Source organism: Bufo gargarizans, chromosome 6, assembly GCF_014858855.1.
Source record: "Bufo gargarizans isolate SCDJY-AF-19 chromosome 6, ASM1485885v1, whole genome shotgun sequence".
Classification (NCBI taxonomy): domain Eukaryota; kingdom Metazoa; phylum Chordata; class Amphibia; order Anura; family Bufonidae; genus Bufo; species Bufo gargarizans.
Window position 1 is genome coordinate 327,038,427 of NC_058085.1, and position 27,544 is coordinate 327,065,970.

The 27,544-nt window shown below is 44.2% G+C and overlaps 1 protein-coding gene across 2 annotated transcripts in view; it reads right to left on the reverse strand.

Annotated features, from left to right (window-relative positions):
• Window positions 1–18,709, reverse strand: part of TRIM8 (tripartite motif containing 8) — an 88,944-nt gene extending 70,235 nt beyond the window's left edge. The window contains exons 1-2 of one of the 2 annotated variants that reach the window (XM_044300209.1): window positions 18,524–18,709; window positions 16,192–17,826 (exon numbers count right to left, since the gene is read on the reverse strand). In XM_044300209.1, the coding sequence (XP_044156144.1) occupies window positions 16,192–16,761 (570 nt within the window). In that variant the 5' untranslated portion in view covers window positions 16,762–17,826; window positions 18,524–18,709. Of the gene's footprint in view, window positions 1–16,191; window positions 17,827–18,270 lie in introns of both variants that reach the window. The other variant, XM_044300210.1, reaches the window with a different exon arrangement.
• Between the last annotated feature and the right edge of the window lie 8,835 nt (window positions 18,710–27,544).

Genomic DNA, 27,544 nt, shown 5'->3' on the forward strand with positions numbered 1-27,544 from the left:
AGGAAGAGCGTCGCCTAAAACGAGGCTGTGAGGTGGAGGAGATCTAATGCAATTCTTTGAAGAAAACAGCTCTAGAGGTGCAGTTGTTCTGCAGGCTTTTTATGCATATGAGAACAAAAGTAAAAAACAAAAAAAATAAAAAAACTTTGCTCCCATGTATAAATTAAGGATAGCTATAAATCAGTTCAATATTAGTATTAATAAATAAGAATATGTCTATCGCCCATATGTTGTTTGCTGCACACATAAAATGCTAAATATGACAGTCTGCCCAGTTCCTGGTTTTCAGAATTGTGTTCCTATAAACCAAGCTATCTCCATAGAGAAAGTAAATGGAAGACAGACTTATGGATTGCCTCTATCCCCGTCCGTAATATAGCCTTTTATTCTTTACCAAAATTACAAAGCTAAAGCAGAACTGAAATTACATGAAAATTCAATTAAGGCCATAAATTATTCTTATTACAGTTTAATATTAGACTGGGGACAGCAGAAATATTACTAATTGAAAACATAACTCAAAACTACAGCAAATAACATTCACTGGGAAGAGAGCCACAGGGGCTAAGCTTGTGTAACATGGGAGGGTCAGTCACTGTTCCTCCTATAGCCCGCGAGTTGGAATTTATCACACGGGATCGCTGGTCGTGACCTATTCTGTTTCCACAGCTGGATACAGATGAACGTAAGAAAATATGTTCCGTTTGCCTAGTACCATGGGTGACAGGAGAGTGTGCCGTCAAACAGTGCATCCACACCTGCTGAACGCTAGAGCCAGACAGTATTTAGGCCTGGTTCAAACTCAAAATAGGATGAAGGAACCCCAAAAGTTTTTATATCTCCCACAGAACCCCTATTGCCGGTTAAAGGATTCTATCTTTCTTGCCCAGAATTTTCATTATTAATGATTTCGGCAGGATCAGCCGAACATACATGCAACTTTTCCCTTATGGCAGATGTCAGGGGAAAGTAGGATCAGGGTGTATTTCAACATGCCCAAATCTTTTATTCTGCCAGAGATGTCTAGCTGTGACCTACTCCCCATTCAGAAGACATGCACACTCAACCGATCCCAATGCGCATGAGCATGTAGGGGTTGAGAGGAACATCTGTCAGCTCACAGCTATATTAAGACAGAGAAATTGGTCAGAGCTAGGCCAACAATTATGTCCCCTGATCCCCCAACACACATGCACACTTGGCTACGCCTGCACGAGTTCTAAATGGAATGGGGAGAAAGCTACTGTCAGAAACCTCTGTTGAGGGGCTTATCTCTTCAGGAACAAAAGTTGTTGAAATCCCAACTAGGCTAACCTTCTCTACCCCCAACATCTGCTGTAAATGGAGAATTGAAGGCCCCCATACACATTAGATGAACGTTTGATCCCACAGAAATTGCTGGGTTGGCCAACCTGCGGCTGTCCAGCTGTTGTAAAACTACAATTCCCACCATACCCTGCTGTAGACAGTCTAGGCATGCTGGGAGTTATAGTTTTGTAACAGCTGGAGAGCCGCAGGTTGGCCATCCCTGATCCAATGTGTATGGCCATCTTACATGTGACCGGTCTTCCTGCTGCTGTCTTCTGGGGAAGCCATGAACAAGTTCCAGCAAACTCTGGTTGGGAAACACTGGTCTACGGCCTAGAATCTCAACTGTGGTAGATGTACCCCTGGAGATACACAGTCTGTGCTAATACTGTGATTTTACCAGGCAGTAAGGCGTATAGATCATAGCTATATGGGGAAATCTGACGCAATGTTTTTAGAGTAGGGGGCTTAGGAACATGGAGAAACACTGGTCTATAAGATGCAGGTTACAGTGCTGAGACCAGACCTATGCCACATTGAGATGGCACAACTCACTGACACAAGGTACTTCCACATTTCTTGGAGGTATATAGGCATGTTATTTGACAATGTTCTAAAATCAGTATCATCATAAAATATCGGTAATATGGTAAGTCTTACATCCAAACAAGTACAACAGAGCTAATCTGGAGCTTGCAGCAGAAAACATTCAGACAAAGAACGGATTGTTGGTGGGTGCTTTCCACCGATAAGACACTGACACAACCCTGACCATATCCTTTGTTTAGACAGGGTTAACTGAAACGCAGCTGTACAGTGTAGGTTGTTTTGCTCAGAGAGAAGAATTTCCATTGCTTGATCTGCAAAGGCCCTGTCTAAGCACTGCTTCAGCTTCCTTCCATCTCACAAATGAAATTTCCTGTGTTCAAATTCCTACATTTAAGTCAGCCTCCATGCAGTAAAATCTGCAGGCCTGCCGTGTTCATGGGCTGAAGAAGGTCAAGTGAATGGCAGAAACAGGATTTCATTAAACTGTAAATCCAGGTGACAAAACTGAGTCATTCAATCCCATGACTAGGTAATGCTAGTCATAGCAAACAGAAGGACGCTCACATACAAAATAATACAACCCAGGTAGACATTTGGCTGGTTTTAAGGGCTCATTCAGACGGCCGTATGAATGAGTCTGCATCGGTTCCGCAATTTTGCGGAACTGGTGCCGACTTATTCATTTCAATGGGGCTGCAAAAGCCGTTTGTGTAAATGCGCCCTAAGAGTCTGTCATTTTTGGGCTGGGTTAAACTGGATTCGTTGCTATCAAGCATGGCTGCACCAACCACTTAAAGGGGAATTCTGGTTTATATAATAGAAAATAATAAAATGTTCTTAAAATTCTGCATGCATATCTATCTTATGTCAGGTGGTTGACCCCTATATGCAGAAGAATGGTATCAGCCCTATGTAATGCATCCATGGTCTAAAGGTGGCCTCTGTCATGTGGCACCCTTTACACCCTGATATTTAGTAAGCAACAGTGTTTCATAACGTTCATGTGGTGGGTCAGCACACAGGACACATTTATGTTTTAAGGAAATAGGGCTAGTGGTGAAATCATAATTTTTATTGTGGTTATTACAGTAACTGCATCAGTTTGTGCCTGCCTCTTAAAATGGCTGCCTGTCTCTAGGTGATGTTATGTATTAATACATTTTAGAGATCTGCTTCTACACAGACAATGACAGACATGATGAGATGCTGCATGGAGTAATACTGTATATAATATATTTATTCTCCTCCCTATGGATGCATTCTACAGGACCAAAACAGGCCATACCATTTGTTTTGCTTTAGAGAGAGGATACTACGAGGGTATAATAAGGGTCTGCAAGCAAAATTTAAAATAGATATATATTAGAAAATGATTTGACATTCTATTACCTTAACAAATAAATGTAATCCCTAAAACTGGAATACCTTTTTAACAGTTGAGTAAATTCAAGTATGGGGAGATAGCTGGAGATAATTCCTAGGCCTTATGTGCACCTGTTCTGTAGTTTTTATATAGCGTATGTTGAATTATTAACTAAGATGAAAAGTTGTTCCTGTAATCTACATCTGTTAGTGGAGGCAAAAAGTCAGAGGAGACAGATAAGAAATCTATCAAAGTCACAGCACTGTAGCGTGCATCACATAAATGGTTAGTCAACTGCATTCCCATGATGTTTATCCCGTCACAGGAGCAGAAAAACGAGCAAAACGGAGCGCTGGACTCCTCCTATGATGGACAGCAATGGCGCCCAACAGACCCCACTCACTTAAAATTGACTAGTTGAGGATCTGTCGTGACTCCTTATATGAGTCTCCGGTGGAAATGTGGAAAGACCCTTCTTATATAGAAGAAACATTTTGTAACATGACCAGTAGACACATGGAATTCTCCAACTTTTTGTTCAGGCCTCATGCACACAATCCTGTCCGTAATGCAGTCCCCAAACCATAGATATGCAAAATATAGATACCTTCCATGTGCACAATACGGAAAAAAAACTTGTGGAACGGACTTATGGATGCGGACAGTATGGCAACCACTGGGTACTAGGATCCTGGTCCTTGACAAACGTTGCTAATAATCTTTATTTATTTGATCTAATTGATGTCCCACTCTGCGTAGGAGAGGTGATATATAAAAGCAGGGCTTCTGAAAATAATGCATTGTACTAAACTATTCAAGACTAATAAGCAGGAAATCAAAACTAACCCTTCGTGTAAATGATGGTATTTGTCACCCATTAGAGGTAGAATAAATGGACCGTATATTTTAGACAACTGACAACTGAATATGGGTTTAGAACTGACTTCTTTCTCCTGACCTTGCTCTCTTACGTGAGAGATGGGAAGCAAGCAGCTGCCAGACACCCCAAGAACAAAAGGACTGGGCATGTCAAAATCCAACTCCTAGGGGGAGGTAGGAGGCCTCCATACACACTGGATGGTCCCGCTAAAATCGGTGGGTTCAGCAAACATTAATCTAATATGCATTTTGAGCTTAAAGAGGCTATCCACTACTTTACTATTGATGGCGTATCCTCAGGATAGGCCATCAATATACCATCTGTAGGGGTCCAACACCCCGGACCCCCACCAATCAGCTGTTTCAGTGTAGCTCCATTAATTGTACAGTGGACAGAGCAGGTAAGTTCAGCTCTGCTCCCATTGAAATAAATTATGGGAGTAGCACTGGAGTCACAAGTCCTGTCTACTGGATCGAGCTATGACATTTTGGTGCCAATCGGTACTCTGAAACAGCTGATTGCAGGGGTGCGGGGTGTCAGACCCCTGACGATCAGATATTCAAGGCCTATCTCCTTGGAGTAGACATACTCTTTAAAGGGGTTGTCCGGGTTCAGAGCTGAACCCGGACATACCCTTATTTTCACCCCGGCAGCCCCCCTGAGCCTAGCATCGGAGCATCTCATGCTCCGATGCGCTCCAGTGCCCTGCGCTAGATCGCGCAGGGCACAGGCTCTTGTGTTTTCAATAACACACTGCCGGGCGGTAACTTCCGCCCAGCAGAGTGTTCGGTGACGTCACCGACTCTGAGGGGCGGGCTTTAGCTCTGCCCTAGCCGTTTTACTGGCTAGGGCAGAGCCAAATCCCGCCCATCAGTGCCGGTGACGTCACCGGGGTTCCTGTCAGCCCCATAGAGAGCCCGGTACGTCACCGGAACTCAGAAAAATGCCTTTGCCCTGCGCGATTTAGCGCAGGGCAAAGGAGAGCATCGGAGTATGAACTGCTCCGATGCTCATGTCAGGGGGGCTGCTGGGGTGAAAATGGAGGGCTGTCCAGGTTCAGCTCTGAACCTGGACAACCCCTTTAAAGGGAACCTGTCATCAACCTTATGCTGACCGTACTGAGGGCAGCATAAAATAGAGACAGAAATGCTGATCTCAGCGGTGTGTCCCTCATGAGCTAAAAGTAAGTGGTTGCTGAGAACCAGCATCATAATCATTACAGCCCGGGCCTGGAAAAGAGTCAAATCTACCTGAGAAGAGTCCTGGTTATTCATAATCTCCTGCTCTCTCGCCCATCTGCTGATGATTGGCAGTTCTCTCCTAGAGAGAAAGGGAGAAAACTAGGTAGAAGACTGTCAGTCATCAGCAGGTGGGAAGGAGAGCAGGAATTCATGAATGACCAGGACTCTTCTCAGGTGGCCATGACTCTTTTCCAGGCCCAGTCTCCAACAATTGTGATGTTGGTTCTCGGCAACCACTTACTTTTAACTGACCGCTTAAATTAACTCACCTGAATCTACTTTATTCTGCCGTTAGTATGGGCAGCACAAAGTTGATGACAGGTTCCCTTTAAGGTTAAAAGTGGTGCTGATGAATATGGATAAATACAGACCAGCTTCTTGAGCTTTTACTAGTTTAAGAAAAAATATTTCATAACCAACATGTAAATTGCAGAGCGTGTTTGTTAGTTTTCTTTCACGTATGATACTCTTCACACAATGTCAGCTGTACTGAGAAGGCTAATGGCAATCTCCAATCAAATATCTCCACAGGGTACAAAGCTCTCCTGGTTTCTAGAAAATAAAGAAACAGACAGCATGCTAAAAAGTCTCTCCTTAGAAATCCAGGAACCTAACCGTATACTCCATCACAAAGAAGCTGAAGCCTATGGCTTCAAAGTGAAGTTCAATCAACACAATGAAGGTAGAGGTGGCCAGGAAATGTCCATCTTAAGATTTTCTTCCAACCTTCATAATTGGACACTGACAGAATATCAATGGGCAAAGTCTGTTCACACAGCAGGATATAAAAATACACAAAGATGTAATCTGGCTATATTTGAGTGCTCGGCAAAAATGGGCTCTAATGTCATTATGGCCTCATTCTTTCCCACCCAAGACCTAGCACCACATTAGGTAAGTATTTAACAATTCCTTACTTAACTGGATGTTAAAAAAATATATAATAAAATAGATCCAAGGGCATTGATGGATTTTTATGGGTTCTGACAGCCACATTATTCCCATTTCCCTCTTTTGATTGAGCTTATTCTAAGGCTTCCGAAACACAATGGGGAACCTTTAGAAAAAGTGTTTTGGTTCCATTGTTGCCTGGACAAATTTGAGTGATATTTGCTATATTCTTGGTAAAAGCATACTAGATTAAAGGATATCACGGAGGTATGGCTACCACAGGACATCACTGTAGCTGAAATGTCACTATGGCCAGTAGAGGTCACCTATTATACCACTACAGGCACAAGGTCACTTCGGCTTAGGCATCATACGGACACCAGTGGTAATGGACAAGATAGGACTTCCATAACTAAGGCTATAAAGCCCTTTTCATAGTTATGGGTGTATGCATTAAGATGGATGCAATGTTCACAACCATACGTTGGTTAGCCCATTCACTAAAAGTACCCTCAAAGCTGGGACACTGCTTTGCAACCAAAGGAGTGTGTCAGGCAAACATTGCACATATGAGCCTTTGTTAAAAAAAAAAATAATAATAATAATACTATTACTCAATTTACTCACCACAGAAATGTATACGTAGAATTACATCACTGAAGAAATAAGTATAGTGAGTTTGTGGTAATGGGTAGGACAGGGCCAGCCTGGGATTAAAAGATCGACTTGACAGGCAAATCGCCCCAGCCCACATATATAAGTATAGGTGATTTTCCTTGTACAGATAACACACACCCTTTGTGAGAAGTTATATATGGGATACTGTACCCTCGGTTGCAATTTATAGACCGTTAGAAATCATTTAGTAGTTCTGTGGACTTCTTTTTTCTTTTTTAAGAGTAAGGGGGAAAATTGTGTTCCTCATTGAGTACCTTTTTAAGACAGTAGGTCTGCAGCACTTGAGATGTGTGGTGGCACCGAAAAATTCCACAACAGCAGTCGGTGACAGACTAGTTCTGCAGGAAGATATCGTCTACGTATCCCCACTTATCTCTGTAGGATCATCAGGTTATGACATCATGCTTTTCCCCTACTGAAGTCAATGGGAGACTGTTGTGATTTAGAAAAAAAAAAAGCCACCAGGTCCTAAAAAGTTCACGGTTTTAAACTACACTTTATCATTTCATGGCCGCCACATGTGAATACAGAATTTCAATGACAGGCTTGGAGTAGGGTCATATATTCCAGCTCTAGGCTAACATGTCTAAACAACTGAAAGAAACTGGATTCCCACTGGTAACTGCCTTCCATCTAGGCCCCAATGTTGGTTGTTAGGTGAGAAAGTCCATTATATGCCTACTAACACCACCTCGTAAGCAGACAACACCTTACCAAAAATAAAAAGAGATACAAAGACCTTAAAAAAAAAAAATGTCTCAGAAAAAAATGTCCACATTGCCAATGCAACCAAGAGTTCAGTTTTCATTTTCTGTACTGGAAAAATGGGATATGATGCTACAAGCAGCAGGGACTCTTTTCTTCAGAGATGTTTTTTTAATAAGGAAAGGTGGAAATTGACCAGTTTAAAAAACTAATTTCCTTTACAATATTATGGAATTATGAGGTTAAATATCATTGTTTCTTGGCATCTCAGTCTGGAAGACCTTACCACCCATTAGTTTGAATTAGCAATGTGTAGGACTTAATTTCCCCAGTGATAGCGCTGCAGAGAACTTAAACACTTTATTACAAAGTTCTCTCACAGCAGATTGCTGAGGTTCCCAGTAAGGAGACATTTTGTGGTCAGCCTGTGTTCAATGCACCTTTCTAACAAGTAGGGATTATCAAAAGAAAAGACCCCCTTTCAAATGAAATAGTCTCATGAAGTCAAGCCCTATGAATAGTCATCCGGGTAATGCGGAAACAGGCTTAGGTATACCAGCATGGGAGACGCCTAAACCGTGTCTCTAGACTCTGACTCATAGGGATGCATATGCCCTTAAAGGGAACCGGTCACTGGGATTTTGGGTATAGAGCTGAGGACATGGGCTGCTAGATGGCCACTAGCACATCCGCAATACCCAGTCCCCATAGCTCTGTGTGCTTTTATTGTGTAATAAAACCGATTTGATACATATGCAAATTAACCTGAGATGAGTCCTGTACGTGAGATGAGTCAGGGACAGGACTCATCTCAAGTTAATTTGCATATGTATCAAATCATTTTTTTTTTTTACACAATAAAAGCACACAGAGCTATGGGGACTGGGTATTGCGGATATGCTAGCGGCCATCTAGCAACCCATGTCCTCAGCTCTATACACAAAATCCCGGTGACAGGTTCCCTTTAAGGCCCAGCTGACATGAATGGCCAATAATTGAGAACGAGTGTTCATATGAACGTTTGTTCCCAATCGCTGTCCGTTCATGAGCATGCAGTGATCATCCGGCCTATATGGGGAGGAATGATCGTTAAAATGATCGTTTGTTCCCATACGATTTTATGGTTTGTCAAAAGGACATTCCTGTTCACACAGGTTGACATGCTGCCGACGAACAATTCTTTTTTTTTTGGTCTGCATGAAAGATTGGATCACCTGATGAAGAAGCTTGTTGCTGGGTGATCATCAGCACATTTACATGGGCCAATTATCAGAAACGAGCATTAGTGATGGACAAACATAGGCCGGGACGGTTCAAAATGCTCAAATGTTAGCGAACCGCGCGTTCACAGCAGGCCCCATTGACTTTAATGGCAGGCGAACCTGAAATTTGTAGCCACCAAATACTTACTAGAAGTGCGCAAATAGTCCCACAACATGGACAGTGACATACCAGAGGGGGATCATTGGCAAAAATTCCCACCAAAAATATGTATTTTAATCATTTTTATGCGTCTTAAAGGGAAACTCTCAAAAATGTGCCCTGCTGGAGCCTAGAAAAATATTGTTTTAGGCCACAGAGTACAGGCCCCAAATATTAGGCATTCACCTGACTGAAAAGAACTTGTGATTATGTGGCTGGAGTTACATTAGGCAGTCACTGGATAAAAATGTAACTGTAGGCCACTGGAGTAGAGGCCGTAAAAATTAAGCATTCACCTGACAGAAAAGACCTTTTATGCCGCTGTATATACATAAGACATGATCAATGACACAATGCAATGCACGCTCCAGAAAGAAGGCGTAAGGTACGATGTCACTGATGTCACCCTGGCTGCGACTCATCAAATGGCCGAAGTCTACATGCGTCGCGCATCAGCATCCACTGGCGCGGTGAAAAAAAAATCAAGCTGCCCAGAACCTGTCCTGCTGCAGAGATTGTATAGGTAGTTGTTAACGGCACGTTGCTGCTGGAGCAGCCCATCAAGCATATACAAGGTGGAGTTCCAGCGCGTCGGGCTGTCACAAATCAGACGTCTGATGGGCAGGTGTCACCACCGCTGAACGTCACCAAGGCGAGCCATGGCAGTGTGAGATCTTCTAAAATAGCCAGAGATTTTCCTGGCCTGCCGCAAGACGTCCTGGACCCCGGGGCATTTGGCAAAGAATCGCTGCACGACGTGTGCCATGCACAGCATGCGTATAATTTTGCCCTGTTTCAGCGCGCTCAGCAGATTGGCACTGTTGTCACATTTTCACCTGGCATGTCGAAGAGGTTCAGCAGAATAGGCAGTAGCAGTGGAAAAGGAGGAGTCAGCCGAGGAGGAGACGGAGGAGGTGAAGAAGAGGCAGGCCTGCATGCACTCCGTGGCGATAACACCAAATCCAAACAGGATGGGTTACATGCTTAACGACCATCAGAAGGTTCACCCAGTGGGCAGTAAAAGTTATGTACCTTCCCTGCCCGTGTTTGCTAGACCAGGTGTCTGTGGTCAGATGTATCTTCGCACCGACACTGTGTGCCAGAGATATATTCACTTGCCACTGAACGTTGCCATATAGCTTTGGGATGCCCTTCTGGGAGAAATATTTCCTTCCGGGGACCTTCCATTGCAGTGTGCAAATGGTCAAAAATTTGGGCAGTAGTTGGCGGGCTAGCAGTTTGACAAGCCAGCGGTCAGCCGTTGGGCAAGGGGGTTATCCGGCGTCATTAACTTTTTACGCTCAAACATTTGGACCACGGAAGCCTGCCTTCTGCCAGATGAACACGACGACAGCACGGTGGAAGGTGGAGTGGAGGACAAATGGGAGGAGAGAGGAGAAGGAGAAGAGGCAGGACATGGAGTGTCGGGAGTGTGGCTTTATGGGTTTTGACGGCGTTGCTCCCCCTGGGCTCGGTGATGGGAGGCCAGGTGCCTTCTTAAGACGGTCATCCCTAGGTGAGTGTTGGGCTTAGCGCAACTTATGCATTGACAGCACAGGCTTCAGATTGCAACACTATTGTCAGCAGCTGACACGTTAAAAAAAAAAAAGCCCACACTTTGGAGCCATGTGCCAACGTCCTGGGAGCACCAGAAGTAACTGTGCATGGTAGATGGCTCACTCCAGATACATTTGCAGTCTGCTTTTTGCCTCCGATGCCTGCTCTGCCTGCTTCTCCTCCCTCTCTGCTGCTTCGTCTCTCCCTCTGAATTCCCCTCCTCTTCCTCTCTTGTGGTCACGTGACGTCCATCGACACGTCATCATCGTCACCTTCACCACCACTGGCATTTGAGATCTTGGAGTAGGCAGCAACAGCAGGGACCTCCCTCCTTGGGCCGATCAAGGTTCTGTCGTCAGACTGCTGGGAGGCGACCGTTGCTACCTCCTCTTCCTCATCCGATATCAAGAATGGCTGCACATCTGTAAGGTCTGGGAATGGATAGGAAAATAATTCCTCTGACTCGAGTGGGGGGGGGGGCTATAGTGGTGGTGCTGTATTTGGGGGTGCACACAGCAGAGAGTGAGGAGGGTGCAGAGGTGGAAGGGTGAGTGAGCCACTCAACCAACTCTGGTGCGCCCTTTGAAGTAATCGCATGAGCCTTCTCCAACTTCCCACTTAGGCTCCGGCCTGGTGCACCTGCCCGACCACTAGCACGACTGCGGAACGGCCTGCCTCTTCCTTTGCCTGTCATTTTCAAAACGACCCTAAGCCTAAGTCCCTAGAGAAGAGCAGTATTTGTGGAAGCAGGCCTAAATCAATATTTGGTGATAACAGGTATACTGAACCCCTTAATCAGTATTTTGTGGAAGCAGGTATCTCGCAGGCCTCAATTAATATTTGGTGAAAGCAGGTATATCTCAGCCCTCAATCAGTATTTTGTGGAAGCAGGTATATCGGAGCCCTCAATCAGTATTTTGCGGAAGCAGGTATATCTCAGCCCTCAATCAGTATTTTGTGGAAGCAGGTATATCACACCCCTCAATTATTTTTTTTGACACAACAGTTATATCACACCACCCCGTTTCTTTGGGGCAACAGGTATATAGCAGCCATCAATCAGTATTTTGTGGAAGAAGGTATATCACACACCTCAATCAGTTTTTTGGGGGCAACAGGTATATCACACCCGTTGCAATTAGTTGTTCCAATAGCGTATGTCCCTCTATATAGCTGCGGTATCGCAGCAGAACCGCACACAACTGCTGCACAATACAAATGCACTATAATATACGTTCTATGTTAGAAAGTATATTATAAGCATATCACATCTATCGATAGCACACCCATCCCAGTCCTTAAAAGGACTTTTGTGGCCCTATTAGCTAGCGTTTGGTGTCCCTAACAGCCTGTCCCTGCTCCACAAAGCAACCTCTCCCTACACTGGCAAAACACTGAATGTAAAATGACTGCCAGATCGGGTTCTTGATAGGGTGGGGTTGTGTCCATCTGCTGAAACATCTCAATTGGATTTAATGTCCCACCTGATGGATGTGTCATGGGTCAAAGTTCAGCGCAATGCAAAAGAATATGGCAGACATTGCCATATGTTCGCATATTCGGCGAACGCGCAACATTTGCCGCGAAACGAGCGCCGGAGCGAACCGCAAGGCCATCTCTAATGAGCATTCACATGAACGCTCACTCCCGATAATCAGCTAGATAACCTGCTCTTGTAAATGGGCATTTGGGCAGGGATTGTCTTCAGAGGTGGCCCTTTAACATTCACTACACAATGAAGAGTAGTGCGTGCTATGACAATACAACACAATGAAAAAACAACTGCGCTATCTACAATAAAGAAAATTCCAGTTCCTAATTGATAAAACAGAGTAGTCTACTGTTCATTCTGCAGAGAGAATAACAGCTGTGTGGGAATAGAGAAAAATCCAAAAGAGAAATTTCTTCCAACACTTAAAATCGCAGGCCGTTCATCCAGTGTTGTATACAGGACCGAGCCAAATTCACATCTGAAATAAAACACTAAGAGAAGAAGAAGAAAAAAATAAAAAAAATTCTAAGTGAAAAGAACCATATTCCTGGAACTGGAATCTCCCTTCTGGAAAAGGATAGCTGGGAGACTTCACACAATGAATCAAGGTATGGGAAAACATATTTCATTCCTTAGTCCGTGGAATTTATAAGCAAACAGAATTGCATCATTCATGTTACTGAGATAAACCTGAGAAATCGCTAGGGTTCTCAGCAGAGTCACCACCCCAGCCAAGAGAGTCAACACCACATTTCCATAGTCAAATACCCTGAAAGACTTGTGTAACCGCCAGCGTTATCCATTACTAACATGGTAGATAGACATTCTTCAGGGCCGCCATGTTATTCATTCTCTTTTAAGTACAACGCAGAAGGCAGACATGCTCCATGGTAAATAAAGGAGGATTGATCCAGAACACGCAAGCGCTAAAGTTACTGAAAATAAAAGGTTGTGTGGAAACAGAGGTATTATTTAATGTCACTTTTAGGAGGGCATATCTGGAAAAGTTGAATCTTGCACTGCACATAGTTGATGTTTTTCTTATTTAGCTTCAATATTACTTAAACTAAAAAATAAAAAATTTGAGTTAACGATAAAAGTAAGGTGCGGGGTATAAGGAATCATCGTGGTCTTCACCAGGGAACAACCTCCCACCAAAGAGTTGGTCTATCCTTGAAGCCCCTTTACACAGGCCAATAATGGGTCAGTGATAAGGAAGGGCCTTTCAGATAGGCAGTCAATATCGGGGTCTGATTCCAGATCAGCTGTTTAAAAAATAAGGACAGGCTATCTATTTTCAAAGCTTGGATGATCCCTTTAACCGGTCAGATCTACAGGTCACAGTCCACTGAACAGTCACCGATCTGCAGCGAAACATGCGATGAGGAACAGTCAGGTGGTAGTCATGGGTCAGAACTGGATGAGATCCAAAGGGCAAAGCTGAGTAAGAAGTCCATGCCAATGGTAAACTAGAGAGACAGATGACAACAAATCCAATGCACACAAACCATAGGGTCTAACACAGGCAGACTTAAGAATATAGTTACGTGCTAGAGAGGCAGCAGTCAGGGATGGCTACTGATACTGAAGGTAAGGGGCAGGAAGCCCTTGCTTTATTTAAACAGGCTGATCGACTAGCCTCCAGCTATCAGGCAAACAGACGCTGATAGAGTCAACACCAAGCAGCAGTGCCATTATGGTGTACTCTATGGAATTTAAAGGGGCAGCATCGGAGCAGGGGGAGGTATGCAACAGTAGTAGAGTTTTACGTGTCTAGACTCTACTTACTCCCTGTTTTCTGGATCTAGCTATCACAACAGAGCTGATAAAATACCCTTAAAGCGCTCCATGTGACAGGGCGATTATAAATAAAATGTTATCTGATTGACAGGGTTTCCACTTGGTCACATTCCCTATAGAAGCCGATAAAGTCTGCATTTTTGTAAGTGGATACCAACAATTTTGGTGGGATCCTCCAGTACTCGCAAGTCTATGGCCCCATGTCTTGCCATTATTGAAATTGGCAAACTGAACTTTAACCTGTTTACCCTATTGTTTCCCAGAACACATGGTATGGAGTCGGGAGAGAGAGCTGTTAGTTAGGCCTATTTCACATGATTCGTGTCCATGATAACAGGTGCTGTTCATCCTTGAAGATATCTGTGTCCATTTTTTCCCCCCCTATCCACCTATACTGCCAGGCTGAAAATGTATTTCCAGAGGCTATCCTAACAATGACCCATGCAAACCATGGACCAAACACTGATGGCCTTCGTGTTGTGTCCTTGGTTTTTATGGACCCATTGACTATAATGTGCAGAAGGGATCCATAATCATAGGCAGAAATCTTGAATGCTTCTGTGGTGTCACTATGGAACAAACACCCTGCAACCACTGATGGAAAAACACATTTGTTATGGTCTGTGGAATGTTTTTGTGGCATTCTCTTGACCCCACTTATCCACATGGAAGGCGCTCTCAATCTACCTGGATATGAATCCATCCTTGCAGATCACATATACCCATACACATTATTGCCTTCCCTGGGGCGGATGGGATCGTCCAGCAAGACAATGCAGCATGTCACATGGCTAGAAATGTCTAACATTGGTTGGAAGAGCATGACCATGACTTCCAAGTACTACCCTGGTCCCTAATTCCCCAGACTTTAACCTAATTAAGCATCAGTGGGACCACCTTGATGGTCGTGTTCGCCTATGGATCCTCCCCCACGCTCCCTTCAGCAGCTGTGGGACGCACTGCAGTCAGCATGGCTCCAGATACCTGTGACAACCTACCAGGACCTTATCGAGTCTCCCTCAGCCCGTTTAGCTGCTGTCAATTCTGCACATGGCGTTTACTCTGGATAGTAGCTGGTGGTCATAATAATGTGACTCGACTGTGTAGTTCTGCTATGTGTATAAGGCCTTATACACTTTTAATGCTATGATATGGGCCACAGTAGGTCTAAAACACATAAGCAATGTGCGTCTTTATTACATGATACATTTTACGGAACTCTTTAATAAAATACGCAAATTGGACAGTTCGAACCACTGGATGCTGGGCTAAATTGATATAGTATTGTGCCGTGTGGCAATGCAATGCTTTATTACCTAGTTATCCTGAAGTCATTACTCTAAGGGGGAAAATTCTGTGTCTCACGGAGGAATCATATCGTGGCACAATAACAGCTAAAAGCACCGTAATATGAACCTGCAGGGGTTACCGGGTTTATCCACATCAATTTCTATTGGCCTACACATAACGTCACCAAAGGAATCTGATTACATTAAAAGTCAAAACTGATAAAACCAAGATAGTTCCCTGTTCAGGATTTTCTAAGCTAAGACTGCTGTATTAGGAATGGCGGAGTCCTATACAGCAAACTCAGGAAACTGGAGCCTGACCCACTTCCCAGAATGCTCCAGGAGTTACAGCAACAAAAGGCAGCAGAGCCATGGTTTATCTACCGGTAATTACAAAAAGGAAATCAATTTTTTTCATAGAAGTAGAATAAAGTACAAATTGATAGTATGCAAATTACTGACGGATGCAATCATCTAATTATGTTGGAATTTTTTTTGAAAAACACACAAAAATGAGAGTGGCAGTAAATAACATTCCTAAAGGCATTCGTAGGTTACCTCTTGCTTGTGTTCAAGGCTACTTGGCAGCCATACAAGCCAGTATTTGTACTGTCAAACATGCACTTCCTAAATGTTCTTCATGATGCACTATGCAACATTTCTTGATCCAATGCTATTAATCAAAGGGATGAAGAACTGACAGGAACCAAACTGTATAATTTTATAATTTTAAGCAATAAGGTTGACCTATAGGATAAGAGGTGGCTTCCATTTTGATACCAGGGACTAAAAGTCCCAATCACATGGCCTGTCCATTTGAGTCAAGCCAGGGAGATGTTACTGGACTGGAGTCAAGCCAAGTGTTGGGCTATGTATATGGTCAACTCTAAAACATGACCACTGACTATACCTGCCATTCGTAAAGCCTTCCTAGGTTCCACCTTGCATAACTTACACATGACTTAAAACGCAATAAAAACATAATAAAATGTCAACAAAATCATGAAGGTACTTACTCTGATCTCATTTCTACGTATCTCCACATCGCATACTGAATGTCCTTGGTGGGCACCGGTATAGTAGCAGCAGAACTGGCACACTGCCACCTGCTCCGCTTCACAGTGGTACAGTCGGTAAGCATTGTGTTGTGGACAACTCCAGGCCCTAACGTCTTCGGCTTCTACCAGGAGGTGCCCACGAGCAGTAGAAGGTTGCTGTAGGTGAGTCTGGACATGGGACTGGCAGCACGGCGCTTCACATCTCAAGCAGATCTTCTGGGCAGGCAGCGGTGGACCCCTTCGACAGAATACACAGTGCAGGATAGACGGTGGCTTGTCCACGTTAAGAGAATTAAATTTTTCCACGATGTTGGTGAGCTTAAGGTTCTTTTCGAGGTTAGGCTTTTGATTATAGGCCTGGTTGCACTCAGGGCACCTCACCAGGCCTGTCTCTTTCGCCCAGGCCTCACTTATACAACCTCGGCAAAAATTGTGCTTACACGGAAGCTGAACGGGTTCAACAAACACATGCAGACATATAGGACATATCAGCTCTTCTTCGAAACAGTTTTTCCAATTTTCCGCCATCTCCAGTTTGGCAGAGTAACGCTTCTCGCGTTCTGTATCTTTTTTTTTTTTTTTTTTACAAAATCGAACGGACGATCAAATCTGCTTTCCTTTAAAAAATATCTTGAAAACTAAAATATATCTTCTTTAATCACAGCTCATGAAGAAAAAAAAAGGGAAAACAAATACCAAGGAAATCTGTTCATGTGCGAATGTCTTCACAGGGCATATTCCGTACTATGGGAATTTGTTCAAAATAGACACATAGGGGCAGAAGAGAAAAAAATAGAAGGGGATTTCATACAGACTGCTGAAAATCTAGGAAGCCACCCTTGAAATTCTTGAGGTTGTTTCCATAGAGAGTGATCCTGGATGGGGCTCTGAAAGAGACAGTTCAGTCTCACAGCTCAAATTCCAGCCTAGAGCGAAAAATCCCTCCCACCTCTTCCTTGTTTCGCAAATAAGAGGAGAAAAAAAAAAAGAGCTTTGAAAAATTGCCTTTTTTACGATCTACACCGATTGCAAAGAAAATATATGTCTACCCTGACCATAAACTGAGCCTGTGGACCTGATATTTCTTAGCTCGCCTGGAAAAAAAACCTAAAAAACCCAAACAAAAAGCTAAATAAAACAGAGCAAAATAAAAAGAATTGGGTGTCGATCAGTGGATTAGGCTTTGCATGCCTTGATCAAACTGAAAAGGAATTTCTCAGCAGCTAATCGCGGCCCTCCCCCTTCCGTCTCCCTCCTCCTGACATGAAAGCTATTTCTGATTTTACATCCAATCTGCAGGGGCAGTGACAGTGGGGCCGAGAGGGGAGAACAGTCACAGAAAATTAACACATTTCCTTCTTAAAGAATGTCACTCTTACCATGAATATTCAAGTGCTCTTGTTTTCGAAACTTGTAGAACCCACCACGGGAGAAAAAAAAACAGGAAAAAGGATGGGGGGTGGAGAAACACTACGTATCTAAATGAATACCTAAATCCAGGCGCCCCCCTGACTATGCCCCCTTTATTTGTAGATTAATTCTGCTCGAAACTTCAAGCCGATCTTCCAGCTGCTGGACCTTTTAGCATTTTCACTAGATCAAAAAAAAAACAAAAAAAACACACAGTTACCATCAGCCATCTTGTTTCTTAATCCCTTTAATAAGATCTCTTTTCCCCCTATTCCCAATAATGTAAAAAGTATATTTTTATCTGGGATTTATGTCCTCCCCACACCCCCTCTAGTCTTTTAATTTAAGGGGGGGAAAAAGATCAGCCTATTCAATGGTGAACCGAGGAGCTTGACAAAACGTCAGAGACGGTACAAAAAAGAGGCCAGATCATAAATAAAAATATACTTCATATAAAATATTTACATTGGGTCGAGCATGCCAGCATTAAAAAATATATAATGCACTACGCCCTTCCTGATTCATGATCAGTAGTGGATCATTATATTTTGGTAGATCCCTTCTTTTCAGCAGGTGGGGGGGGGGGGGTGTTACGATTTTAGGAAAATCTGAAATTTATCAAATTACCGTAAATGTTGGCAAATAATAATAATAATAATTCCCAGTCTTTAAGGTCCTTGTAATGTCAATAGGGCAGAGCAAAGCTGCATCTGTATTATTCCTGCCTCAAAAAGGATGAGCTAAACAGTCATCAGTCCCAGTTATTGTCAGCCCCTTGTTGGATCCTGAAAGGGAATCCACATCTGCTTCCTTGCTATTTAAATGCCCCCAGTCCGGTTCCACAGAGCCCCCCTCCAGCCAGTACTGTACATGAAGGCACCTCTTCTGTGTCCAGGGGGGGAAAGATCGCAGCTTCCTTGTAAGAATCGGTGATTTCTGCACAACCCTCTGAGACGGCCAGGGATTTCACGATGAGCCCCCCAGGCCAGGGGCAAACAAGATCCAGAGGAGGGGATCGAACCCGTGTCACCGCCTCAGCCTGTCTGTAGAGAGTGGCGAGCAGCAGACTGCTTCCCCCCCGAGCTCCGCCCACCTCTGCTCTGCCTGCGTCACGGCTCTCTTTCTCTCCTGAGCGCGGCCTGTGCGGCTCTGCAGCGCCCTCTGTCTTTACTTTCAGTTCTAACGAAGCATTTTTTTATATATAGATATATATATGACTTAAAGGCGCAGCCGGGTTTATTTAGTCTGCAGCGATTTCCTGTCGAAAATACTTCAACAAACAAAACTGAACTTTAATCCAGAAAGAATCCGAAAATAGAAGAAGTCTAGTTTTAATCAGCATGACCCGGTTTCCCTGAAGATACACAAATAAGGAAGTGAGATTTATAAAGACAAAGGGGGAGCAGGAGGCAATACAGCAGACAAAACAATCCGATTCTGGAAAAGCTGGGTGACACCTTTATGTCCTGCTTGAGCCACTGTAGTGGTCTTGTAGGCATTCATCTCAATTAAAAAAAAAACCCACAGAGGGCAATTTATTTCGTACTAGGCCACGCACAGTAGTTATGCCCAGATATGTTCCCCCTCACAGTAGTTATGCCCAGATATATGCCCCTTCACAGTAGTTATGGCCAAATATGTGCCCCATCCCAGTAGTGATGGTCAGATATGTGCCCCCTCACAGTAGTGATGGTCAGATATGTGCCCCCTCACAGTAGTGATGGCCAAATATGTGCCCCCTCACAGTAGCAATGCCCGGATATGCAGATATGTGCCCCCTCACAGTAGTGATGGCCAAATATGTGCCCCCTCACAGTAGTTATGGCCAGATATGTGCCCGCTCACAGTAGTGATGTCCAGATATGTGTCCCCTCACAGTAGTTATGGCCAGATATGTGTCCCTTCACAGTAGTTATGGCCAGATATGTGCCCCCTCCCAATAGGTATGCCCAGATATGTGCTCCCTCATAGTAGTTATCCCCAGATATGTGCCCACTCACAGTAGTTATGCCCAAATATGTTCCCCTCACAGTAGTTATGGCCAGATATGTGCCCCTCACAGTAGCAATGCCCAGATATGTGCCCCCTCACAGTAGTTATGGCCAGATACTGTGCCCCCTCACAGTAGTTAGGCAAGATATGTTGCACCCTCACAAGTAGCAATGCCAAGAATATGTGCCCCGTCACAGTAGTTATGTCCAGAGTATGTGCCCCTTACAGTAAGGTCCAATATATGGGCCCTCACAGTAGTTATGCCCAGATATGTGCCCACCTCACAGTAGTTATGCCAGAGATGTGCCCTCACAGTAGTATCCAGTATGTGCCCCGAGTATGGCTTCCCCTCACAGTAGTTATGGCCAGATATGTGCCCCTCAAAGTAGCAATGCCCAGATATGTGCCCCCTCACAGTAGTTATGCCCAGATATGTTTTACCCTCACAGTAGTTATGCCAGATATGTTCCTCCTCACAGTAATTATGCCAGATATGTGCCCCTCACAGTAGTTATGCCAGATATGTGCCCCCCTCATAGTAGTTATGGCTAGTTATGTGCCCCCTCACAGTAGTTTTGGCCATATATGTGCCCCCTCACAGTAGTTATGGCCAGATATGTGCCCCCTCACAGTAGTTATGGACAGATATGTGCACCCTCCCAGTAGGTATGCCCATATATGTGCTCCCTCACAGTAGTTATCCCCAGATATGTGTCCCCTCAAAGTAGCAATGCCCAGATATGTGCCTTATCACAGTGGTTATGGCCAGATATGTGCCCCTCACAGTAGCAATTCCCAGATATGTGCCCCCTCACAGTAGTTATGGCCAGATATGTGCCCCCTCACAGTAGTTATGGCCAGATATGTGCCCCTCACAGTAGTTATGGCCAGATATGTGCCCCCTCACAGTAGTTATGGCCAGATATGTGCCCCTCACAGTAGCAATGCCCAGATATGTGCCCCCTCACAGTAGTTATGGCCAGATATGTGCCCCCTCACAGTAGTTATGGCAAGATATGTGCCCCCTCACAGTAGCAATGCCAAGATATGTGCCCCGTCACAGTAGTTATGTCCAGATATGTGCCCCCTTACAGTAATGTCCAGATATATGTGCCCTCACAGTAGTTATGCCCAGATATGTGCCCCCTCACAGTAGTTATGCCAGATATGTGCCCCTCACAGTAGTTATGCCAGATATGTGCCCCCTCATAGTAGTTATGGCCAGATATGTGTCCCCTCACAGTAGTTATGACAAGATATTTGCCCCTCACAGAAGTTATGGCCATATATGCCCCCTTCACAGGATATTAAAAAAAACAACGTGAGGTCGACAAATGGAGCATCGGAAGCAGGTGAGTATACATTTTTTCATTGGGTACCATACACTCCAGGGGCTGGGTAAAATCCTGGACAACCCTTTTAAGGCAGACTTTGTGAAGTTGGGATGTGGGAGATTGCAGCGTGTGGGCATGCCTCTTTTCAAAGGCTGCACACATTTCCAATGTAGGCCACCCCTTCAGAACAAGTATAGACAACAGGGCTGTGCTTATAATTCCGCATCCTGGCACCACATACATTTAGAACTCATGGAGGGCTGTTTCTTAGAGCTACCTTCTGAAATGGAGGTTTTTCCCAGAGAAAGAGAACCATCTTGCAAGTGCCACTTTCTGTAATGGAGGTATCACAAGGAGAAAGAGAACCATCTCATTAGTGCCACCTTATGGAATAAAAGTATCTCCCATAGGAAGAGAACCATATCGCTAATGCCACCTTCTGGAATGGAGGTGTCTCACGAAGAAAGCAAACTGTCTTGCTAATGACACCTTCTGGAATGGAGATATCGAAGGGAAAGAGAACATCTTGCTAGTGCCACCTTCTGGAATGGAGGTATTTAAATGAGAAAGTCTTGCTAATGCCACTTTATGGAATGGAGGTATCTCCCATAGAAATAGAAACATCTCATTAGTGCCACCTTCTGGAAGTGGCTCATTAGTCAGTGTCCAACTTTTTAACAAGCACATGAAAAGGGAAAATAGCCAAGCCATATATTTAATTTCAGACAGCTGTTTTGCGGGCTTTCCCAGCATCATTGCGGAGTAGGATTCTGGCAGGCTGAGTGTGATACCTTGGACACAGATTAAGGGAGGTACTAACTTTTCTTAAGGTACCCTAAATCAAATCTCAGATAAGAAGAAAAAGAATAAATCTCAGATCCCTCAGTATACTTACTTCTCCCCACTCCTGTCTTTTCTTCAAGGTGGAGGAACAGACAAACTTCTAATGCTAGCTATTCCCTTATCACCTTTTTATGCACTTCTTCCTTCCCTTGCAGTATCCTTCTTGTTGTCCATATCCTAATTAACCATCCATGCTGCCCGTCTAGCTTTTTGCTCACGCCTTGCTCCCTAGCTTGTCCGTACTGGCCTTCCCTTAAATTATGCCCCTCCTCTTGGTCTCCTTTTAATGGTGCCCTCTAGTAGTCCTCTTATTGCACCTTCCTCACCCACTTTTTCCTGACTTTATGCCCGATGACCCTCAGAGAGAAGTGGGTAGCAGTTGTCTCCACCTGCTAAGCTCCCTGTATTAATGAGAAGCAGGGCCACCAAAAGTCAGTACTGAAGCTAGGTACCTGGAGAAGCTGGGAGACCCAGCCATTCTGGTCTGTGAGATGGTTACCTTAATTGGTATTTACTTTGGTGCACTAAATACTAATGAAGCTTTGTGGGTTTGTTAGGGGCCCTCTCCAAGCACATAGACACTTACTAAAGAATTTTTTTTATAGGTTATTGTTGAAAATTGAAGTTTTACATCAAAAAGTTAACTAAAATAGCAACTAAAAGTTAGAAACATAGAAACATAGAATGTGTCGGCAGATAAGAACCATTTGGCCCATCTAGTCTGCCCAATATACTGAATACTATGGATAGCCCCTGGCGCTATCTTATATGAAGGATGGCCTTATGCCTATCCCATGCATGCTTAAACTCCTCCACTGTATTTGCAGCTACCACTTCAGCAGGAAGGCTATTCCATGCCTCCACTACTCTCTCAGTAAAGTAATACTTCCTGATATTACTTTTAAACCTTTGCCCCTCTAATTTAAAACTATGTCCTCTTGTAGCAGTTTTTCTTCTTTTAAATATTCTCTCCTCTTTTACCTTGTTGATTCCTTTTATGTATTTAAAAGTTTCTATCATATCTCAGCTGTATCGTCTTTCTCCCAAGCTATACATGTTAAGGTCCTTTAATCTTTCCTGGTAGGTTTTATCCTGCAATCCATGTACTAGTTTAGTAGCTCTTCTCTGAACTCTCTCCAAAGTATCAATATCCTTCTGGAGATATGGTCTCCAGTACTGGGCACAATACTCCAAATGAGGTCTCACTAGTGCTCTGTAGAGCGGCATGAGCACCTCCCTCTTTCTACTGGTAATTCCTCTCCCTATACACCCAAGCATTCTGCTAGCATTTCCTGCTGCTCTATGACATTGTCTGCCTACCTTTAAGTCTTCTGACATAATGACCCCTAAATCCCTTTCCTCAGATACTGAGGTTAGGACTGTATCACTGACTTTATATTCTGCTCTTGGGTTTTTACGCCCCAGGTGCATTATCTTGCACTTATCAACATTAAATTTTAGTTGGCAGATTTTTGACCATTCCTCTAGTTTTCCTAAATCCTTTTCCATTTGGTGTATCCCTCCAGGAACATCAACCTTGTTACAAATCTTTGTGTCATCAGCAAAAAGACACACCTTACCATCGAGGCCTTCTGCAATTTCGCTGATAAAGATATTAAACAATATGGGCCCCAGAACAGATCCCTGAGGTACCCCACTGGTAACAAGACCATGGTCTGAATATACTCCATTGACTACAACCCTCTGTTGCCTGTCCCTCAGCCACTGCCTAATCCATTCAACAATATGGCAGTCCACGCACAAAGACTGCAATTTATTGATAAGCCTTCTATGTGGGACAGTATCAAAAGCCTTACTAAAGTCTAGATAAGCGATGTCTACTGCACCACATCTATTATTTTAGTCACCCAATCAAAAAAATCGATAAGATTAGTTTGACATGATCTCCCTGAAGTAAACCCATGCTGTCTTTCATCTTTCAATCCATGGGATTTTAGATGGTCCACAATCCTCTCCTTGAGTATAGTTTCCATTAATTTCCCCACTATTGATGTCAGGCTTACTGGCCTATAGTTGCCCGATTTCTCCCTACTACCTTTCTTGTGAATGGGCACAACATTTGCTGATTTCCAATCTTCTGATTCCTGTTACCAGTGATTGGTTAAATAAATCTGTTAATGGTTTTGCTAGTTCAACGCTAAGCTCTGTAAATACCTTTGGATGTATCCCATCAGGCCCCTGTGACTTATTTGTATTAATTTTAGACAGCTGATTTAGAACCTCTTCCTCTGTAAAGACACATGCATCAAAGATTCATTAGTCTTCCTTCCTAACTGAGGTCCTTCTCCTTCATTTTCCTTTGTAAAAACTGAACAGCAGTATTCATAACTAAATAATAAATCAATGTTTTCTTCACAGGTATAATTTTATTTTAGGCAAAGAAGATCCTGCCTTTACAGGTAGGTATGGTTCTGTTGTCTAGTGGTAAACCTGCTGCCTACCCCATAGAAGGTCTGGGGTTCAATTCTCAACACAGACCTGTAAAATAATGTATTTAGTTGCGGGATAAAATGGAGCTTTTAATTTCTAACTTTTCTTTTATAGTAAAAGAAATGATGGAAAATTAAAATTATATTTTTTTGCACAGTTAATGTTTCTGTTTGCACTGGCCTCCTTTTCTTTGCAGGCACATGCGCCATGCTACTCAACTAGGCTCTGACCCTCTGTCCCACGGCTGACCTGCTCCTCCTTCTGGTCAGCCTTCCTGAGTGTCAGCTGCAGGCTATGGCCTGCTCTCTCCTGTTAGGCATTCTGGCATCTCCCTTAGGGAACATGCTCGCTCTCTGCCATTTAAAAGGACAAAGCATGCACATCCAAATTCTTCCTCAACCTATGGCTGGCTGTGTAACATCCCGGAGTTATGTTACCAAACTCTTTTCCCCGCTACCACATGTTAAGTGTATGTGTATTGTCCGTCTGTATGATTTATTGTCATTATATGCATTTTCTAGGCCTGTTTCATGTATTATGCTGTAATTTCTATGTACACCAGCAGGTGGCAGCAATGTGTAGCAGGACCTTAGACAGTTTAGTATTGCTAGACTGGAATAGTACATTCCAGTTTAGCTCCCCCCTCTGTGAGCAGAAGTGGGCTGGTCCCATGTCCTGTCTCATGAAGAGGAGAGGAAGTTATAGTTAGTGTACCAGCCACCCCTTCTGGGGGAAGGCTGTGTTAGTAGAAGCTCCCAGTTCTAGGGATCCCAAACCAGGACCCTGTCTCGGTTGAGACCAGAGAACATTCCCAGTCTGAGCCTTCAGCATCAGCTGGTTGACAAGCAAACAGTCACCTCCAGCCTCCAGGAAGAGCATCCCCTGTGAGCTTAGCTGTGAGTACATATCCAGAGACCAGGAGAAGCCAAATTATACTACAAGTCTGGATCTCATTCATTCCTCAACTACTTCCTACTAGCAGCACTCAATTTATTGCAAGTGAGCCAGGATCCAGGAGTCCAGCCGTACCAAGGTAGGAGACACCGTTGACATTACACAGAGACACTATCCCCACTCTGGCATTCCTCACCTGGTACGTGAGTTGCAACACCTTAAAGGGCCCTGAGACTAAAGCCTGAGCACCCTGCAATTGGCGTCACAAACAAAAACTATTAACTATTACCTACACCTGACCCAGTCAGTGCTTATTATTGCGCCTGTGGGCATTAGTCCAAATCCGGCTTACTGCAGCTGTGCCTGGTGTCTAAGCTTTAAGTTCCTGGTCTCTTGTTGACTAAGTGAAGGTGCTATTATCTGTCTGACTACCAGTGTACCGAAACTTCTGACTGACTACTGAGTCTGTTCCACGCCACCTGTTCTGACCCTAGCATATTTACCCAATTGCCCTATTGCTGCCTGCTTCAACCTCAGGCTTTTTCCATGGACATGCACAAACCACTCCAGCCGAACCACAACCTGTTTATGACTAAAAGTACAGCATGATCCTTTGGTGCTACAAACCGGTGCCTCTGATCCTTGTGGGTCAGCTGCCAACTACACCGGGACTACTCCAAGATATAGCGGCCTGGTTGGTTCCCTACAGTGAAGTCCAGATCCTTGTACAGAGTTTAAAAGGGTGAATAGCAGAGGACCAGCAGGACAATGGCCTTAGGATTAGCTCAAAGTCGAACTGCTTAGTTGGCACTGTCCGTAACAGTAAGCTCAGCCCATGGACCCTGCTGGCCCACCTCGCATGGGTCTGCCAGAGGTTTTCCAAAAACTAGCTCAGCAGCAAGACTGCAAGGAGCAAATACTGGCCTACCTGCATAATGTACTTACCTGCTTGAATACACTACTCCTACTAAAACAAAACAATGACACAAGAACCATGCCAATAAATGTGTTTTTGTAACATACTTACTATTAAATACAAAACAGTATTTGGTATCTTTGTAATCATCGTAACTCGATTATTGGAGATCAGTTAGCAGCGTAACTAAACATTGGTCAATTATTTCTTTTTGTTTAACCCAAAATAAAAGTTGATATCAATTGAATGGGTTGTGCTAATTTTGTAAGTTATCTCCTTATAGACAGGAAAGGGTATAACTTTACGGTTAAAGGAAGTATAGATCGATCACAAATAGGGCTGCAGCTAACGATTATTTGAATAATCGATTAGTTGCCGATTAATTACTACGATTAATCGATTAATCGGAAAAAAACGACAAAATTACAAAAAAGAGGTTTATATGATCTTACTTGAAAAATTATGTTCAAAGGCCATATTAAAACAAATTGTGGACGACACTATTATGGGGGATCTGTGGACGACACTATTATGGGGGATCTGTGGACGACACTATTATGGGGGATCTGTGGACGACACTATTATGGGGGATCTGTGGACGACACTATTATGGGGGATCTGTGGACGACACTTATGGGGGATCTGTGGACGACACTTATGGGGGATCTGTGGACGACACTTATGGGGGATCTGTGGACGACACTTATGGGGGATCTGTGGACGACACTTATGGGGGATCTGTGGACGACACTTATGGGGGATCTGTGGACGACACTTATGGGGGATCTGTGGACGACACTTATGGGGGATCTGTGGACGACACTTATGGGGGATCTGTGGACGACACTTATGGGGGATCTGTGGACGACACTTATGGGGGATCTGTGGACGACACTTATGGGGGATCTGTGGACGACACTTATGGGGGATCTGTGGACGACACTTATGGGGGATCTGTGGACGGCGTAGTTATGGAGAGGGGGGTCTGTGGACGGCGTAGTTATGGAGAGGGGGGTCTGTGGACGGCGTAGTTATGGAGAGGGGGGTCTGTGGACGGCGTAGTTATGGAGAGGGGGGTCTGTGGACGGCGTAGTTATGGAGAGGGGGATCTGTGGACGGCGTAGTTATGGAGAGGGGGGTCTGTGGACGGCGTAGTTATGGAGAGGGGGATCTGTGGACGGCGTAGTTATGGAGAGGGGGATATGTGCACTGTTATTGGCATAACAGTGCACAGATCCCTTTCCTCATAACAGTGCACAGACCCCCCCTCCCCATAGCAGTGCCATAGACAGATCCTCCCCCCTCCCCATAGCAGTGCTATACACAGACCCCCCCTTCCCATAGCAGTGCCATAGACAGATCCCCCCTCCCCCTTCCCCCTAAGAGCCCCGGCCCCGATGCTTGCATCTTTATTTTACCTTTTTACAATGACGCTCCCGCTCCTGTAACAGCCAGGCAGAGCGGACGGCGG